The sequence below is a fragment of the Aptenodytes forsteri genome, unplaced genomic scaffold (genome assembly GCF_000699145.1).
Source record: "Aptenodytes forsteri isolate BGI_AS27 unplaced genomic scaffold, ASM69914v1 Scaffold257, whole genome shotgun sequence".
Taxonomy (NCBI): domain Eukaryota; kingdom Metazoa; phylum Chordata; class Aves; order Sphenisciformes; family Spheniscidae; genus Aptenodytes; species Aptenodytes forsteri.
In genome coordinates, this window is record NW_008795194.1 from 2,680,974 (window position 1) to 2,700,678 (window position 19,705).

Below are 19,705 nucleotides of genomic sequence, written 5' to 3' on the forward strand. Positions count from 1 at the left end.
CTTAAGACCAGCAGACTTTAGTTGCTCCACTGTTAAACCGTAATTCAAAGAGAACATCTCATACCTGTGTCATATAGGCTACATTGATTACCATTTGCTCTGAATTAAGCTTAAGTTTTTAAAATTCATCCACAAAGCTTTAAGTAATAAGGTCTTAGCTGTCTTACTGATTGTTTTCCTTTTTATACATCCATTGCAAAATGTGTGTGCTCCTCTTGAGCACTTCATAGAACTGTAAGTGGGCTGGCAAACTGTGGGCTTTAAAAAAGAAAGGACTTCAGATGATGAAATTTTCTCCCTTCAAAAGCTCAGAGGCTAGATTTGCCATCAGGACTCATTAGTTCGTTCAGGCTTTTCCCCAAGGGACCTAAAAGACTGTTTACAGTGAATGGGAGTTTTTGGAGAATAACAGTATTGAGGAAAGCAAGAATTTTTTCGTTAGTATTAATTTGGTGTATTTATAAATGTTATAATATTTGAACACGATACCTAGAATTACAGATGAGCATTCAGTCAAAAGAAGAAAACATCCAGTATGGAATTGCAGAAACAGAAAAAAAATTGGATAGAGTTGACTAATGCATATTCTTAGGACAGGATTAAACACTCCTTTGCAAATAAGGAATTTGGTGTAACAGCTATACAGATCTTATTCAGTGAGAAGAGCCACAGGGAAAACTTAAAGGAGATTGAACTGCTTGACCATGGGAAATTAAAGGAAGGCGTAAGGGGAGAATACGTGCCCTGATAATCTTCTGGCAATGGTCAATTCAGAAATTAATATTGTATCATTCTTCACTGGTTTCATCTTCACCCTTTCCTGCCTGCTGTTTGCCACTATTACCTGTCTCATTACTGTGGGCGAGGAGCTGCTAGAAAGTCCATTTCCATTGTAGGGATCTGACACAGGAACACCCATGTTTGCCCCTAACAGCCAACAGAGGTGTAAGAGCTCTTTTTCTTGTTCTCCCTTTCACCTGAAACATCTTCATACATGGTAACCACATACATATAAAAGTATACGTACAAATATAAATTTAGATATATGAACACCACAGAATAAATAGCTATGGCAAAGTAATTCTAATTCCCATAAAAAGGGAGAAAAAGACAGTTGGCTAACAGCAGCCACGGAGCCATGTGTATAGCTTTAATACAAAAATGTAAACTAACCAGATATTCACACATTCTCAACAACAGTAATGCTCTAACAGCCCCTTCTGTATGGGTTTGTGCGAGTGGCTTCTATAAGTACCTCTGTGTGTGGATGGGGAAATAGCTACCAAAATACAGAAGGCCAAGAAGAGAAGCGCTGAGAGGCAGTGCATAAAAGTCTCCCAAGAATGGATAAGCTCCAGAGAAAACCGTCCCTGTTGAATTTGCAACGATTTACAAACTCAGAACACCAGCTGAATCGGTACGCTAGCATGAACATGCTGTACAATTCAGACAACTTCCAAAACCACTGTATGTGAACAAAGACTACAGGATTATATATACACTTGATGAAAGAATGAACCCCTTGAAGGACTTTCACAGAATCACAGAATGGTTGGAGTTAGAAGCGACCTTTAAAGATCACCTAGTCCAACCCACTTGCCGTGGGCAGGGACATCTTCAGCTAGATCAGGTTGCTCAGCGCCTCGTCCAACCTGACCTTGAACACTTTCTGAACGCCTATCTAGAAGTCACTGGCATGTCAGTAAGACCTTCCTGAGACCTCTGAGCAAGCGGCTGGGATTGGCCTCCCAACTGTTGCTGCAACCAGGTAACTATGTATGAGTGAGCGAGTAAGTTATGGCACTCTGTGAATACTTATTGGCTTAATTAACGGGTGTTCTAATAAATACTGACTGTAAAACTGGGCCTCTCCCTGGCTTGATCCCCTACTAGGAAAAAGGCGATTTGCAACTTTTAAACAAAGCGCTCTATGGAAACCAGATTTCAGCAATGGTTGGAAGATTAATGTATAAAATTCTGAAATAAATCTATAAAATTCTGAAAACAGAAACCTCATATGCACAGAATTATTTCTGTGTGTTATTAAAGACAGCATTTGTGCTTTGTTTCAAGGATCAGAAACAATCCCTAACCATTAAAGGAATAACACATTTACTGACGAGTGTGTTTATACAGTTGAAAACAAAGTATTTTCAACTTCCTCTTTACTTCTTACACTAACTTGCTCTATGCTACACTCGGAAAAGTGCATGCATGTGCTAGTTACTGCAACAATGTAAGAAGAATGGACCTAAAGGAAACTGACATTTAATTAGCATATAAAAACAAAACCATAGGCACACTGGTCTGATAGAAGATACTAATTGGTCATCAAAGCATTGCACTAATGCAGTATAAATTTTGTATGAAATGAAATAGTTTGTAAATATATTCTGCTAAAGAACAGGAAAAATAGAGATGAATTTGCAATCATGAGATTAAGTCAAAACGATCTTACCTTTACCCACCTTTACAAGAAAGACGTTTAAGCCCAAAGATATTAAAAACTTATTAAAAGGACCCTTCCAACCCTTCTATTCTTGAAACTAAAAACCACTGAATTGGAAAATATTTTACAGAAGAGGATAGTTACTTTATTTAAGAAGTGTTTTCAGAGATGCATAGTTGCAAGTATTTTGCATTTAATAGCAAATATCATGCAATAACTTCCTAATGCTATCAATGAATACACAGAATTCTCTATACAGAAATGTAGATGGCCAGAACTAATACTGTAATTGATTATTACTGTAAGAAAACAATTGGTGTTAAAATAATTAAGTTAGGCAATTAGCTATCTGACAATAACTAAGCAACCTGTGAAACTGTTGAGGGTCACCCTTTAAAGCACTGTTAATAAGCAACTATGAGTTTGAAAGCTCTCAAAGAATAAATTAGGTTTCATTTGCTTATTATTTTAAGGTTAAAAGGCTTTATATACTTCTAATGATATCTTGGTCTATTCAAAGCAGAATATCAACTCTTACTGAAGCCTAATAGAACTCAGGGAACTCTCGGAAAACTAGGAAAAGAATTAAGCATAATTTTTTAAGAGTCTCCAAGAAATTCCTTTGACAACTACAAGGAAAGTTAGAACTGTCTTGCACAAACATTAACAGGCTGTAATCATTTAAGGCTACTAAAATATATTCAGCCAATGAAATGGTTACAGTGGCATATATATTTTAAAACCAGCTATGCCCTGAAAAAAAACCCCTTCCCTCCTTCAATACATCTATAGAAGGAGAATATAAAAATCTAACTGAGAAAACAGCAACACTCTGCTCACATTTCTCAACTTCTGCAGACCACATTCAGCAGCAGCACACTCCAAGCAGCACCCTCATCCTTGCTCAGCTTGTCTCTACAATCAGACATGAGAACAGCATTGAGCAGCAGCAGCTTTTCACTTCAGCACTGTTACAGTGACAACACTGAAATTACATCATGAATGAGACAAGTTTATAAGTACTGCCAAGCATTGAGATATAATTTTCACTTGTAATGATGCTAATGAGATACTGAACCACTACTGTATAAAGACACTAATATTATCTCCCGCCAAAATTAGAGTACTTAGAATAAATATTTGCAGCGAAAAAAACAAACTAACCTCTGAAATAAAGAAGAAATGAAACAGAGAAGACTTAAGATTTGGACTATGGTTTGCTTAATCTAAGCAGCTCTTTACATGTATTCCTTTAAACAACTTTTACTATTTTTGAGACTACATGATTGCCTTGATTACCTATGATTACTCATCCTTGCTAACTAATAAAACTCAGCAAAGCTTTGTAAAGACAAATCTGAATTGAAACTCTTAAACTTGTGTCACACACTTAAGGCTCTTACACTGGTGCCTGTTGGCAGGATAAGAGAAGGGGTGCAAGTTGAAACCAAAGAGGTTCAGACTGGATCCAAAGAAAAATGCTTTCACCACAAGAACAGCCTGGCATTGGAACAAGTTGCACTGAGAGGTTGGGCAGTCTCCCTTCTCAGAGGTTTCAAGACCAGACTGCGTAAAGCCCTGAGTAACTTTGTCCGATCTCAGAGCTAACCCCTGCTTTGAGGAGGAAGTGCGACCAGGAACTTCCTGCAGTCCTTTCCAAGCTGAATCACCCAGTGATCCTAAAAAGTCCTGCTCATTTCTGGGAATAAGGTAGCCAAGTCCCTCAAATGCAGACTGCCCACTGAAGATGCACATAGAAAAAAGACTGACTGGAGTAACCATATTGCTTTATTATGTTCTGCTCCTAATATTTTTATTTATTGAAGTAGGAATAGAAATAATTAATTTCACTGATTGTGCTTCATTTTCTGTTCTTCAAGAGAACTCCACATGATGAAAACACTGCAAGTCACGTATCAAAGTTATCATTACTATTAAACCATTTATTTCTTCTTTAGAGCAATAGTTCTAAAACTGATTTGACTGCAACATCCTCTAGTGACAGACAATACCTCAGTCTTCTATGGGTATTCAAGTAAACACTAAACAAGCAAATGCCCAAGATCACCACTTTTAAACATACTGCTATAGTCTAAGGAGTATAAAATTTGAAACAAAATTATCTGGTGCTTAGCTTTGAAAGACAGCCCATTCAGCCCTGTACATTTGTGTATAACATCCCTTGCTGTTCTACAAAACAATTTATGGTAAAACATAGGGTAAACATAAAAATGTACACATGAAAAGTCTCAAACTGTTGACATTATTTAAAAAAAAAAATTCAAAGAAACTGAACTTTCTTTGCTTTTTAATGAATGATGATGCATAAAACAGAATAAAGAGCCCCTTTAAGCCTTTTCTAACATAGCACGAATATTAAATTTTATTTCCTTTCTGACTTTACTGGATGGCCAGTGTGAGGCAAAGAAATAAGTACGGTGAGCAAAGCTAACTAAATAATTGAACAAATTATAAAAGAAAGAAAGTACATATCCACAGGAATACGGCAAATGAAAATTCTTTTCCTTTCAACCAGCTAAGTAGCGTGGCTATCATCATGTACAACAAACTTATAGATCATCAGAAGATTCGAAAAATGAATTAAAAAAAAAAGGGTTCTGACCTTTTCATCATTGGTAGTAGACTCTGGATGAGGTAAGGGACTATCTTGATGAGTTGTCTCTACAACAGAAGGTTCTTCAATTTTATTTCTTATAATTGGTGTTGCAAGAGGAGACAGATCTAGAGGCATCTAAGAGCAATGATGTAAAACAAAATTACTGAATCTCTAAAAAATTAAAATATGCAAGAAAATGTAAGCAACTGAAGAGAAATATCAGCCTTATAACAACAGGGAGGTGCTGATGTTTGGAAGATCTTGATGCAGATGCATTACTAGTCAAAGCTATTTTTCCAGCATCTGCATGAATACCAATCTTCAGTAACACTTTGTCTTTCAACACCAATGTCACACTACGTATTTTCTTCTTGAGAATTAAAAACACTCTTAAAGTTTTCTTTTCCCAAGAGTCACAGGAAAATTATAGCTGAGGAAGGACTGTGTTACACTTAAAAATTACAGATAAAGGAAGGTATTATCCTTCTGTAAATTATTATATCACATGCCACAAAGCACAAAATCCTAACTGCATTTCCAAATTAATAAAGCTGCTGTGGGCAATTAATTTCAAAGTTATTGCAGCAAATAATTATTGAAAAAGCAAGTTTTATAATACAACAGATATAACCACCAGGACATCTGAAATGCCACAAAGAAATTAAGTTACAAAAATACTTAAAGCATTACTATAGATTTGAAAGTCTACACTCCTGTCTAGTACGCTATCTAAATACTTCTGGAAGAAACTACCCCCATAGCTCAGCTTCTATTTATGTTCTTCCAGATGCTTTTTTTAAATTCAATTCCTAGTTTTCCTACGGAATATATTACTAATGGGCAGGGAAGACTGTTAAAAGTGAAATCTCTTTTCACACCACATCTGAATATGAAATACTAGAGAAAAAAACCTAAATATCAACCCCCTAGAAAGTGTGCTATTATGGTAAATTTTTCTACCCCTTGCCATGTTTGTTTATGTATATTAATCAACCAGAGATATGGCAGGACTGTGTTTCTTCTCATTACACAGAAGGCAGCTTGGAAAATTAACATCAATTAAAGAAATTGTTAAAATATTTAAAATATTTTGCAATACCTATAACCTCCTCCAAGGTAGTGGTGAGTTACACAGAAAATACGGTATTAGTAAATCCAGAATCGTCATTACCATATGTAGTGTTTTAAGAACAGTTAGCATAGACCAATTAAAAAAAGAAAAATTAAAAAAATCATGACTTGTTATAGTTGCAGTAACGAAACAAGGGTGAGGCTTTGTCAGGAATGGATAATAATCCATCCTATTCACAAGTACCTATTAAAATCTTTACTGAAACAAAGAAAATGCAGACACTGATTCTGCAAAATCTGTATATATGAGTATAAAAAGGTATTTTTTATCACTGCCCATGGAAGTCAACCAAAGGCAAAATTATTCAAAGTGGGCATTGAACAAATTTTTTCATTTGCAGAAGTGTTTAAATGTTTGGGCCCCTAACCAGTTATGACCGGGAAGTACTAAAATAAACAGAAGAAACCACATTTAAATGTATGGGAAGTTCCTCATAAAAACATGAAGTTGCTAAATGGATACAGTCCAAATTTTTCTTATATTTCAATCTGCACCTTAAAAAAAGTAGATGTTTAGGTTGTGATCAGTAATTTCTAAGCAAAAGTGATTTCAACACATAGCAAATATAATTATAACCAAATGACTGACACTTCTTTAAATGTAGTCAGTATTTAACTCTCATTATCATTACTCTTGATTTGTAGAATAACACCAGTATTTTAAAACTAATCAAAATAATCAGTGTTCACATACTATTCTTTTCACATGGGGTTTAGGTTGTGATCAGTAATTTCTAAGCAAAAGTGATTTCAACACATAGCAAATATAATTATAACCAAATGACTGACACTTCTTTAAATGTAGTCAGTATTTAACTCTCATTATCATTACTCTTGATTTGTAGAATAACACCAGTATTTTAAAACTAATCAAAATAATCAGTGTTCACATACTATTCTTTTCACATGGGTTTCTTGCAAATGTTTTCCTTTCTGCAAAAACTCTTTACTTTTCAGACTTATTTTTTGCTTATTCAGGGCCTAATGAAATTTCAGTCAAAGCTAATGATTAACTTCAACATATATAGACTAGATACTTAAAGAATTAAGACAAAGTCGATGTGTCCCATTATCCATGCTAACTATGGAAGATTAATCAGGTAAACTAATCTTCAGAAGAGTAATCTTAGATTTGTATTCTCTCCTTATAACATATATAAGCAGCTGGCAAATGATTATTGGTATAGTTTAGAAGGCAATATATAAATCCAAAGTTTGCTTTTTAAAATGGAATTTCTGATATGCAAAAAGTAGAAGCTCTGAGAAGAAAAAGTTTTTGAACATACTTTCTTAATGTCATCTTCAGAAGCCTTTTTAAACTCATTTTCAAAAGGACTTGCTAATTCATTGAATAAGCCCACTTCTTCACAGTTCTTCAAGAATCGTGTTGGTGTTGGTGTCTGATCTGAAATGAACAATTTTATTTTTAATTTTATTTTAAAATAGCATTTATGAACCTACTTATCGTAAATATTTTTCAGAATAAAAGCAAACAGAAAGAGATAACGTGGTTAAGAACTCTCTTATGCCTTGCAAGCAGGCTCCTTTCTGCCTTGCCCGGAGGCCAACCAGAAGGCATACTCCACCTGCTGGAGACAACCAACTGAGGTTTGTAAACCAGTAAGCCCCTTACAGTTAGTTTTGGGAGGGTATCAAAGCATTTCTTCTGTCTGTGTCCAGAAACCAGAGGGAGCTATTCTCAAGTGCCTAGTCTAGCACAGCAGATCACTTCAGTGAGCAAGCAGACTCTTTTTTCAAATAAAGATAAGGCTTACATGAAGGCTTTAATTAAAAAAAAAAAAAAAATAGAGAGAGAGAGAGAGAAAAGTGCACAGCTCATGGACAGTTTGTTTCTTTTCTTCTTCACTACTGAAAACAGTAGTGATTACTTTCAAGGGCGTGAAACTTCTAAAAGGAAGTAAAGTGTCATATCATACACAAGATTGTATTGACTCCTATGATGCCTGCATAGTCAACCTGGAATCATAAGACTTCTGGCACCCGGCTGACTACTGCATGAAGCAGTTTCAAAAAAGTCTTTCTATAAAGTTTTTGCTACTATGTAAATTCCCCTTATTTCACTATTATTATCAGGTCAAAATTAACCACATTTGCCACGAAGTTACCTGCATTTAAACCACTGTAGAGCGGTATTATGTGCACCTTACTAGTAAGCTGGCGTTTACGACTAACAAGTTCATACGCTGGCATGTGGCTGCAAAGAGACAGACACTGCCATGGTTTCATTCTCAAACACCTGATTATTTGACAGGTCCCCTGTCTTACGGTATAATTGCCAAGGATCATGGTTAGAATTTTAAAATGTATAACTGCTGGTTTAAGAGTAACAATTTTTTTGTCTGCTCATCCTAACAAATTAGCCACTTACAAGGAAAAAAAATTCTGAAAATGTCTGAAAGCCTTTGTGAAGTTCATTTAGGCTGTTCCACCACTGAAAAAAACCAGTCTGACTATAACTTTAGAATAATTAGCATGTGCTATCTTCATTCAAGAACTTTAAAATCTGTAATGCAATCAATCATCCATTGGCGATTACTTCTGATCCTGGACAAACAAAAAAGTTAGTTACAACTGACCAAGGGTATACCATGAATTCAGAGGTGGAAATACAGTAAAAGCATTTTGAATTTAAGCTAAAATTAAACAAAAAAAATTTCATCTTTCTTCTCCTATCCCATTTAAAGAATAATAATTACAGATTCATTCTTCTAATGTCACTGTAGTATGAGTATGTAAAAAACACTACATATTTTAAAATTTAAGAGACAAGTAATATAAATGAATAATTAAAACTTAAATACAGTTTAATCTAGTTACAGATCCTGTTAGGCATAGCCTTTATTAGTGTGTGTTCTTACTGAATGCTTATTACATAATTTAATCAATTATTAAAGTACTGATAGTTGAAAAATATTTAGATTATATATCCAATCCAAAAAAAAGTTACTTATAGAGAATAATATTGGCTTCAAATTCTGACAAAAGCTAATTTTGTATGAAAATATTGCCTAAGCACACATTGCAGACAGCTATAGTGAAGAAAATGTTTCATATCCTCTTAACATACGTCTATGCATTATGTACAAAAAATACATAAAATGTATGCCCATTCCAGGAGAAAAGTGAATAAACTAGTTACAAAAGTATATACTAACCAGCCACAATGACACTATCATTACGAGCCGGACCAAATTTCAGTGTCATCTCATGTTTATGTTTATGGACAGCCAAATGATCCTCATTGGTAAAACGCTGCAGCAGAAAGTTTTAAGAAATAGTTGTAATTTTGAGTGTGAACAAAGTAAATGCAATTCTACAGAAAGTAATTTTTACAACACGTAAAACTATCATTACTACATTAACAGACAACCCTCTTAGGCAGATGTATCTTGCTCCTTGGTCAACAGTACCAAGCAGAAATATTATAAAACTCAAATGATGTTCATAGTAACAAAACAGTAATGATATCAGGGAAATGGTCATGTAAGGACCTGCATTCATCAAAAGTCCAAGATAAAATTTCAGAGTGCTGCAGACTTCATCAACCGTTAGCAAACTGCCATTTGCTATACTAATGGATCTTGACAGTATTTAGCAATTGATTACCACTATCTGATTTCTGTATTGTGTGTATTATCACAATAATGAGAATTGATCTGTAATCACAAACACAGACTTCACTGTATTTAATAGCGTAAAAATAAAGTATAGGTCCTGCCCCTGACCATTTACTATATAAAATAAGAGGCAGATAGAATGGGAAATACTGGAACAATGTCAGACAACTGAAAAGCTGTGAATGAACTAAACTTACCAGCACTTTAAAAATCTCTCAAATTTTCAGCAGTATGCCAGTTTTGTGCATACTTCCCCCCAAATTTGGGGCACATTCTATAAAAAAAGCAGTAAGCAGAAAAACTAGGTGCTGTAAAATAGATATTCTTACTTTTACTAATTTGGAATTTGCTATGCACCTGTAATTGTGGGTAAAGTTAGTGTTTCAATTGAGATAATCTAAGAAAATGTTTCCCAAGATGCAGGTTTCTAAAAAGAACACATTTTACAAAACATTCAAATTCTTACTTTACTTTGTGAACATTTGAGTCCCAAGTTATGTTTCTGATTATTCCTCAATAAGTCACTCCACATGTATCTTGTAACAGATACACACCAAATGTGTGTCATCTCTCAGAAAACAATACAGAAAGCTTAGTTGACCTCTGAGTACAGTCATCCGGAATATTTCTGAGAAAGGACATGTATGTGTGGAGCTGAGAGGGAAATTAAAAATGCAGGATCGCTGAAAGACAGAGTGATACAGGCCAGGCACTTTTTTGTTAGAACTCTGTTGCCAAAGGTTCCAAATGCCCAGCTCTCCGTAGCTCCTGTGCCTTATGTCTAGATACAGCATAAGCCAGAAACTTTGGTGTTCTATCACACTAAGAGACGTAAGTACATCTCTCTGTCCCCACTATGTGATGGACAGGCTCCTTCAGAGGGAATAGGATCCCCAGATCCTGACTCCCTCTCTCTATTCTACAGTATGAGCTGGCATCTGGAGAAGCCTTGCCCATTTTCAGGGACATGAACTTCTCTCTTCTCCTTCACTGGAATCAAGCATAGCTGTAGCCCCATGATGCGTCTTCTATGAGAATTAGTTGCCAAAACACTTCTGACAGAGCTTACATCTAAACGAGATTCAAATAGGATGGGGACAAACGTGTTGCTTAGGAGAAGGCAGTCCTCTTCTGTTACTTTTGATGTCTCTGAACATATTAGCCATAATAAGAAATATTAGTCCTTTCCCGCTTTAAATACAGAAGGCTCCATTAATATAACGTTAATCATAGAATCATAGAATCATTGAGGTTGGAAAAGACCTCTAAGATCATCGAGTCCAACCGTCGAATGCTGTCATTCATCATAAAAAACGAAGTTTTCAGAATAAAAATGAAAATATTTTGAACTAAAAATCCAAATAAATCCAAGTGCACTAATACAATGAAAAAAATTCAGCTTGTTTAAGAAATTAATTCTATATAAAGGATTCAGGGATGTCCATCATGCAGCAGATAATGCAAATTCATTTATTTTCAGGTTACTAAATTAAAGTGTTAAGACAGCTTCCTTTTAAGCAACCATCTGCTAAAACACTCAATAATATTTTTACTTTTCTACTCACATTCAGCTCTATACCTACTAATGCTATTTAATAGAATACATTAAACCTACAATAGGAATTGAAATACATTTTGTGGCATGCATACTATTAGCATCTTCCTATAAACAAAAATATACATAAATAAAAATTATGCCATTAAATATTTGCAGTCACCACAGTTGTGAATATTAGTGACAAGCAAGCTTCACAATGAGCTCCCCACTAACATTGAAATATTCTGAAAAATACAGGTTACCTGATATAAATTAGGATGTTTCTTGATTTATTTATTTTTTTAATGAAAGCAAATAAAGCAGGGCTAACAAATGAAATTGTTTTCAGCTCAGAAAGGGTAATTTAATTAGTTTTTTTCTTCTATGGATAGCATTTGCTGAATAAACACAAAAAATGGTAGAAATTCTTGCTGTCACCTGCTTTTCAGCAAAACATAGATATTTTCTACCCATTATCATACATCCCCTTTCTTCGATCCCCATAACTACGTTTCACTGTTTTACTTTTATTTGATCAATGTTAACAACTTCAAGCCAGACCATTACCTGGCCACATCCAGGGGCAGTGCATAAAAAGGGTTTGTCATCACTCATATTCCACAGGTCGTTGTGCTACCTGTATCAAAATGAGAACGGAACAAATTTTACAAATATTGCAACAAATTATCAATACATCAACATCCACAGGATATTTTAATATTCCATGGGCAAGAATTTCTGCCTTTTGGCTATACTGAGAATCTAAATACCTGGGATTCAAGTAAAGTCTGGATTCCAAGCTCTGTCAGGAAGGTACACAAAACCCAATAGAGACATAGTAGGTTTTGAACATACACCTCAATAGGAAAGGCAAGTATTCATACATAACATGACTAATTGCAAAAAGTATCTGAAAACAGTAAGACAACTTGTTACTGAAATAAAAATACATTGTAATAACGATCCAATTCCCACAATTAAAAAAAGAACAAAGCAGCAGACAATACCGAGTATTCAAGGATATAGTGCCAACAGATGAGAAGGGGTTGGTTCCTTAGTCCTTTCATAATCATTAAAGCTCATCTTTAAAGATAAGTTAGCAGACAGCCCTTTATGTAAACTGTTACAAATTTAACTACGAAAACATGTACTTTAGTAATGTTTCAGCTATACAATTGAATTACCAACAGGCTAAAAAATATTTAAGAAAGAAGTAAGAGATATTAATTATATTTTGTGTTGTTTTGCATACTCACCACACATACTAATACACGTACCTGCCAGATTTCACATATAAACCTGTTTCATAGGGCAAACTATCATATCCTCCTTTTCATGGCAAATGAACTGTAATTGAAAGAATATATTAATTACTATGCACGCTAAACATGTAATAATACATGATTTTGTAAAGTTAAATGATATAATGCCCACTATTCACCCATGAAACACAACAGTTTTTCAAAGAAATGGTTTACTTCAACACATCCTCTAATTAGTTATGCCTTCTCTCAGACAGAGAGATGCTTCTGCTCTTTCATCCTGCAAGCACAGAACATCGCAAGGTAGCATCACTCCGCTTCAGGAAGAGAACGAGGGACACAGATGGGATTGAGCCAACCTGTGCTGGACGATGCATAAAACTAGCATGTGGATGCTGTGACATCAATGACAAAAAATAGTAACGTTCTGGTACAATGAACACATAAAATCAAGATATTGTTGTCACATCACTAAACCCAGTAGTGATGAGCAACTAATCTCAACACTGAAGTTACCTCATTTTAAGGTCAAGTAACAAGGAGGGCCAGGGAGGGGCCGGAGGGGAGGGGGGCAGAATGAATGTACCAAATTAGCTAATTAGCCAGGAGATGACAAGCACTCTCAACCCATCTGTGGCTTTACCCTGGAGGAAATACATTCATCTTTAAATATGAGTATTTGTATGGGGATCTAACAATGTTAGTTCTGAACACTGCTTAGCTTGATGAAGCAAATAAAGATGAATAAACATGTCTTTATGATTAAAGATCATAAGCAGAATAAATCCATCTCTCCCCCAAGAGGCTGGTCATGAAAAGTTGCAAGGCTTCAGAAACTAACCATCCTAAGAATGTATACTTCTGGTACACCATTTAGCACTAGACACAAGACAGATCAAGTAAACATAAGCAAATCATTTAAGACTTAATACCTCAGATATCTGTAGGGAACACGCTACCTGAACCTTTTGCCTGCGCCTGTACAGTAAAAAACCTACTGTATAGACTTTTTGGATATTACTTCAAGGAGAAGGAGATCCCAGTGTCCTTGATCATGGGCACTGAATAGCAAAGAAGCAAAACATGGAGTGGAGGAGATTCCAAAGTGTCACTTCTAAATATATACGTTCAATAGAACGAGGGTACTGAGCTGACATCACAAGCCAAGAAGAGATGAATGGCTGCCAGAAACTTTAGAGTCTTTGGCACTGACAACTCAGGGAAACATTTATGTCCCAAAGAAAGGATGCCAAAGCAAATCAGGGATGGAGATTGTTCTGCTGTTCTTTGCAAAGAGTTCATAACCTGTCTCAAGTTTCTGAAGGGATGAAATATTTCTTGAACTGTTCAAACTACGAACTTGGTACTGTCACCAATGAAGAGTATTAACAAGGTTATGGGCAAGTTTGAATACTCATGACTAAGGCCTCAGGGTAAAAAATAAGGCCCTTATCAAGGAAGCTTTAGGATTACATCCTTATATTATATGGAACATCAACAGACACTTAAAAGCTATTCCATGAGCTTATTATCCTTGTTCAGCTATGCAACAGTCAGACTTTTTAAATGCAGGTTCACAACTAAGAGAGTCAGCCTCCTTTAGATCTCAAAAGGAATTTGCTCTGTTAAACCTTGATCATGGGGCACCACATGGTTATATATGGCTACAATATGCACGTTTGGATATATATTATGAACAGAAGAGTTATATCTGTATCAGAAATGTCTGAAGGTGTAAGAAACAATTCTGGGTTGTTTTTTTTTATCCAAAGGATGAAGATTTTAATTCACAAAAGTGCATGTAGGGCATTTTTTCCACTCTGTTACTATAGCGTGTTGTCAGTCTTTGACAAGTGCATAGTATCAGCCATAAAATCTACTCCATCCATTCTTCTTAGGTCATAAGCTGTAAAGGTCAAATCTGCTCATTTTCTCTTTTAAAAGAATATTACCAAAACACATATTTGCGTATGAAGTTGTTATCTGGTTCCATGTTTTGGTTTGTGAAGCCTGTAAATTTTGAATGCCTGATTTATAAACTAGAAATCAATCCTTGTGAAAAAGAAAAAAGTGTCATCCTCCTGGCAAACTTACTGGAAAAAAGTTAGAGATAAATTCATTTCCTGATCTTTGTAATATTTAACTGCAGGCCACAAGGAATTTTGTGAGGTAATGCCTTGTAAAAGGATTCCAGCTAACATCTGAGGAAAAAAAAAGTATCTTGAAGCACTGAAATTTTTGCACTTAAAAGAGAAGTTCACTCAACCATTCCAGCAAGACCTCGGGCATTATAAACCTAAACAGAAACTGGATCTGACAGGATGAGAAAACAAAGGGCCCACGTTCCTTAGTGTAGCCAAATCGGTAAGGATCATATTTACCAATTACAAAGACAAATGCAAAGCTTGCACCTAGAATGAAATAACTCCATGCAACAGTGCAGGCTGAGGGCCAAGTGGCTGTCAAGCAGCTTTGGGGCAGAACCTGTGACTCCTGGTGGACAACAAACTGAACACGATTCAGCATCGTGTCACTTGCAGCATTGAAAGCTAACAGCCTACTGGGCTGAATTAGCAAGAGCATAGCAACCAGATGAAGGGAAGTGATTATTCTCCTTTGTCTGGCACTCATGAGGCTACAGCTGGAGTGTTGTGTCCAGTTTTGAACCCCTCAAGACAGATGACAAACTGGAGAGAAACCAGCAGGGGCCCCACCAAAATAGTTAGGAGGCTGGACTATTACATGCAAGAGGAATATCAGGAAGCAAAGTTTGTTCAGCATGGAGAAGGAAGGCTAAGGAAGGATCTACTTGCCGTCTTACACCACCTAGTCTATTGTTATAGAGAAGACAGTTCCAGACTCTGGGTAGCATACAACAAAAGGATGAGATGCAACATTCACAAGCCACACCAAGAAAGTTAAGAGCAAGTATAAGGGAAGGGGGGAAAAAAATAAAAAAAATCACACAGTGAGGGCAGCTGAACACTGGAACAGGTTGTCCAGTGGGGCTGTGGAATCTCCATCCTTGGAGATATTCAAAATCTGAGTGGATGAAATTCTAAGCAATCCAAGATAACTCTGAAATTTGAAGTATACCATAAAGACATCATAGCTAGAAACAGAGGTGAACAACAGCAAAAGACAATCCAAACTTGAGTAATGTTCTGACAGCTTTAGAAAACTCAGTGTGGTTAAATCTCCATCTTGGAGATATTCAAAATCTGAGTGGATGAAATTCTAAGCAATCCAAGATAACTCTGAAATTTGAAGTATACCATAAAGACATCATAGCTAGAAACAGAGGTGAACAACAGCAAAAGACAATCCAAACTTGAGTAATGTTCTGACAGCTTTAGAAAACTCAGTGTGGTTAACTTTACAGCCCAACAACTAAAACTGTTGCTGCCAGGGAAAACAAACAAACAAACCCCATCCTTTGCCTCCTCTTTTTCTTCTGTATGGTTTGTTGCCTGACAGGAATAACGAGACTAACACACAGAAGGCAAATTTTCAGAGAAGATGTTTGTGATTGCCACTCTTGATTTCAAAAGGCTATTGGAGACTGACTGCTCTAAGAGAGAATATCACAGTAAGAAAGAAGAATTTAGAAAATACTCTTCCCCTGAAAACCAAAACAGCAACTTAAACGCCATCTTGACAAAAATGTTACTCACCCGACCAAATGAGAAATGAAGTATGTAAACTGCTAACCCAATCACTAGAGATGAATTATAGCCACCTTGGATTGTTACCCAGGCAACAGCAAACACCTTGTCCCATAGAAAAAAGATGGTTCCTGAAGCAATCCAATCTGAATGTGAAACTCCAGCCATAACTTCTCTCTTCAGATAAACTGAACAGTTCAGTGAAATCATTCTTACAACAGTCCACTGAACTGCAACTTTCTTCTGTAAGCCTTCCAACCCTAAATTCCTTTCAGTAGCATAAAGAAACCCATATGTAGAATTCTTTTGAGTTACACTGCGAAATAGGATCAGAGCTGAACATGGGAAAACCATGAAATAATCTCGGCAGTATAATCAACTTTGGTACTTAAACCAGAAAGTAATCTCTCTTTTTTGGTGTTTGTTCCATACTTTCAATGCAAAGGTAAAATACTTTCACATCATGCCTATTTAAAATGTCATAAGCCTCTTTCATCACTTTTGGAAAGTAAACAGTACAGCAAAATATATAAATAACTATATATACATGTTTAAAAAATACATAATACAGAGAAATAAAAACAGGTTTGCAAGCAATTTACTAATATCTAAGACAGCGTGCTTATTTAAAAAATAAAGATGTTCCTATAAAACGTCACACGTTTATCTAAATGTGCTACAAAAATAGCTTCAACAATTATTTGTATATTTTTATAAGATTTTAATTAAACATCTTAGGTACGCTTTCTGGAAACTATTACTACATACTCTGAGGCTTGCCTTTAAAATACCTTCCTGTAGACAATTTGTAAAAGAATAGAATCATACACTGACTTAAGCAACGTCTTGCTGGCTTATTTTACTGGTAAAGGTTCTTCTGTTTTCTCTTAACTCCCTACATACAGGAGCATGGAAAACACAACTGACACCTTGTTTCAATTTTTTTTTTCCTTTTAAACATTTAAATAGCTGTTTAAAAATGTATACATATTGATAATCATTGCAAAAACCTCTCCAAATTTGCTGAGAAAAATCATTCTTCACACATACCTCGTAAAGATTCATCAGACTTGTAGCTAAAGCCTCTGAACGCTTTACCTGTATAAAGCATGCTGTATGCCAAAAGACCTCTATGTACTAACCTGCTCATGGGTTGTGCAGTCTTACCCTTTAATTACTTATTCTAAGCACTGTAGCAATACAGAGACTGCCCTCCTGTAACGTCAGGGCTGACACAAACAGCATGGAAGAAAACAGCCTGAACTGAACACAGAAAAGACAGACAACTATAAACATACAAAAAACCCACAAAAAACAAACCTTGAAACTTTTCAATGTCAGCACTCCTCTACTGGCCAGCAAGCAAGAAGAGATGCACATTCTCACAAGTGTGTCATGCCCCTAAACTGGACAGTCCATAGAGGACAATCTGAGAGTCTGCCAGCTACAGTAGTAGCTGATTTATCTACTGCTGCTTACATGTGATGCAAACCCAAGTTTTGCAGCTAGACTGACCACTCGCATGTGGCTCCAACTCAAGAAACATCTGTACGTTCTGGTTTGAAAAAAATGAAAGTTGGACAAAGATTGTATTAGGCCATAGAGACAAATCAGAATTATAGGAGTCCATCAGCATCAAGTCTCCCCTGGGTCTTTACATTACAAAGTGCTTAAGTTACAGTATCAGTGATGTATTTTCCTACGGATGTTTGCATTTCCTCAAGACCGATCATGTCTATTCAACACTTCCTTTTATTCTTTACATTTGATCTGGGATTGTGCCCCTTTTTACTGCAAGATACAAACCCTTACTGTATATAGAATTATTAACTCTTAGTAAGCTTTTCTGTAGATCTCATGAGTGTGTAATTGCTTTAGGTAGTATAAGATTTTTAAGATTTTACTTTAAAGCTTCATTTTATAACAGGAAACTGAAGCATAAAAGGGCAAGGTCAAAATTTTTCAAAGTCTTTATCAACTTTAAGAGTTCTACTTGAGGTGCATACTTTTTCAAAGTAAAGTGGACTGAATATATTTGCCACAGTAAAGAATAACATTCTCTTAATGGTTACCTGAAGAGCTGAATTTAGTGTTTTGCTTGGCTCCATACAAGAATTTTACCAGACATGCTTCTTAGATGAAAAAAGAAAGTAGCTATTTTTGTTTCCCAAATTTAAACACTTCAAAATTAAAAGAGATGGCTTTCTCATGCAACCAAACAAATCCACGCAAATCAAAATGAACAGGGCACCTTTTATACTTTCAATACTTGCATACAGCATGCACAGCATAAATTTTAATCACCTCCCACATTTGAGCCTATCTTTATTTCCACAATTTTCTACAGAGGCAGACTTGCAAGTTTTGCTTTCAGTAAAAATCAGAAGTTAGTATGTAGAATACACTACTTAATAAGAAGTAACGTAAAATAAATAAAATAAAAATTTGTATTTTAAATGAAAAAATCATTGCTCCACTTACCTGGAGGGACTGGAACAGCTATTTTTTCAGTTTCCTATAAAGCAAAAGAAGAAAGGTGAAGCAAAAGTGGTGCAATTAATACTTGACCATTATAGTCCACTTTCAAGTGTTCTGGCTGACTGTATTTGTGTAATGCCTTAGAATTCAGCATTCCTAAAAAATAAAACCAAAAATTTGAAAAACAAAAACATTCCTCCTCAAAAAGAAAGTGGGATCACCAGAAAGTAGCTCAGTAGATTCTGCAAGAAAACTATAAGCCATAGTCCAGAATATTTAAAGGTTGTAAACCTCAAAAACTGGCAAACAGGAAAATGGGAGCTCCTTCTTCACACTTCACTGCATAATAGAATGGCTGTGCTATTTCCTAGAAGACACATGATCTGTTTCAGAGAGTTCTGGGGAAGAATAAGGAAGAATGTAATGCCTGTAGCATAATGCTCAAGATTTTTTCTTTAAAAAAGTCAAATGTTGGGCACTTCTTGCTGATGTTACCAGTTAACTGCTTGTAACTGACGTCTAAAGTTAATTCCATACCTTCCATGGTTCGTCTAAGATTCTATAAAGGGGAGAGCGTCTGGACAAGAAGAAAAGATGCAAGAAGTGAGGACAATTGACTTAAGTTCAAGTAAGAACAAGAAAGCCAGTTGGACAGATAGTCACATGTACAGAAAGAAAGCAATTAAGTTACTTCAGTTTTACCGACGGAGCAGGCTTTTCGCATATGAAGGTACATTTGTGGTAAACAGAGAGCACTAACGGAATAAGGAAAGGTCCTTAGGCCTAACGCTTCCTGTTGACTGAATATGGCAGCTCCTAAGTCAACCCCCTGGCTTAAGTATTTTTCAGAGGTGCCTTGATCTTTCTTTGACTTACTGGAAATTCATGCTGTGTGAGTACAGCTCTTGTAGATAAGTGAAAGGCCGAT

General features: G+C 35.7%; 1 protein-coding gene and 1 long non-coding RNA gene across 2 annotated transcripts in view; one reads left to right on the forward strand and one right to left on the reverse strand.

The window, feature by feature from the left end:
* The window catches only part of ATF2 (activating transcription factor 2), a 49,001-nt gene extending 29,296 nt beyond the window's left edge, over positions 1–19,705 (reverse strand). The window contains 7 exon segments of the mRNA XM_009278595.1: positions 5,073–5,201; positions 7,484–7,602; positions 9,374–9,470; positions 11,940–12,009; positions 12,650–12,719; positions 18,781–18,814; positions 19,654–19,705. Of these exon segments, the coding sequence (XP_009276870.1) occupies positions 5,073–5,201; positions 7,484–7,602; positions 9,374–9,470; positions 11,940–11,987 (393 nt within the window). The 5' untranslated portion in view covers positions 11,988–12,009; positions 12,650–12,719; positions 18,781–18,814; positions 19,654–19,705.
* On the forward strand, positions 1,630–13,140 carry LOC103898342. Its single transcript, XR_657541.1, has 2 exons — positions 1,630–1,768; positions 12,888–13,140. It is a non-coding gene; the product is annotated as an uncharacterized LOC103898342 (long non-coding RNA).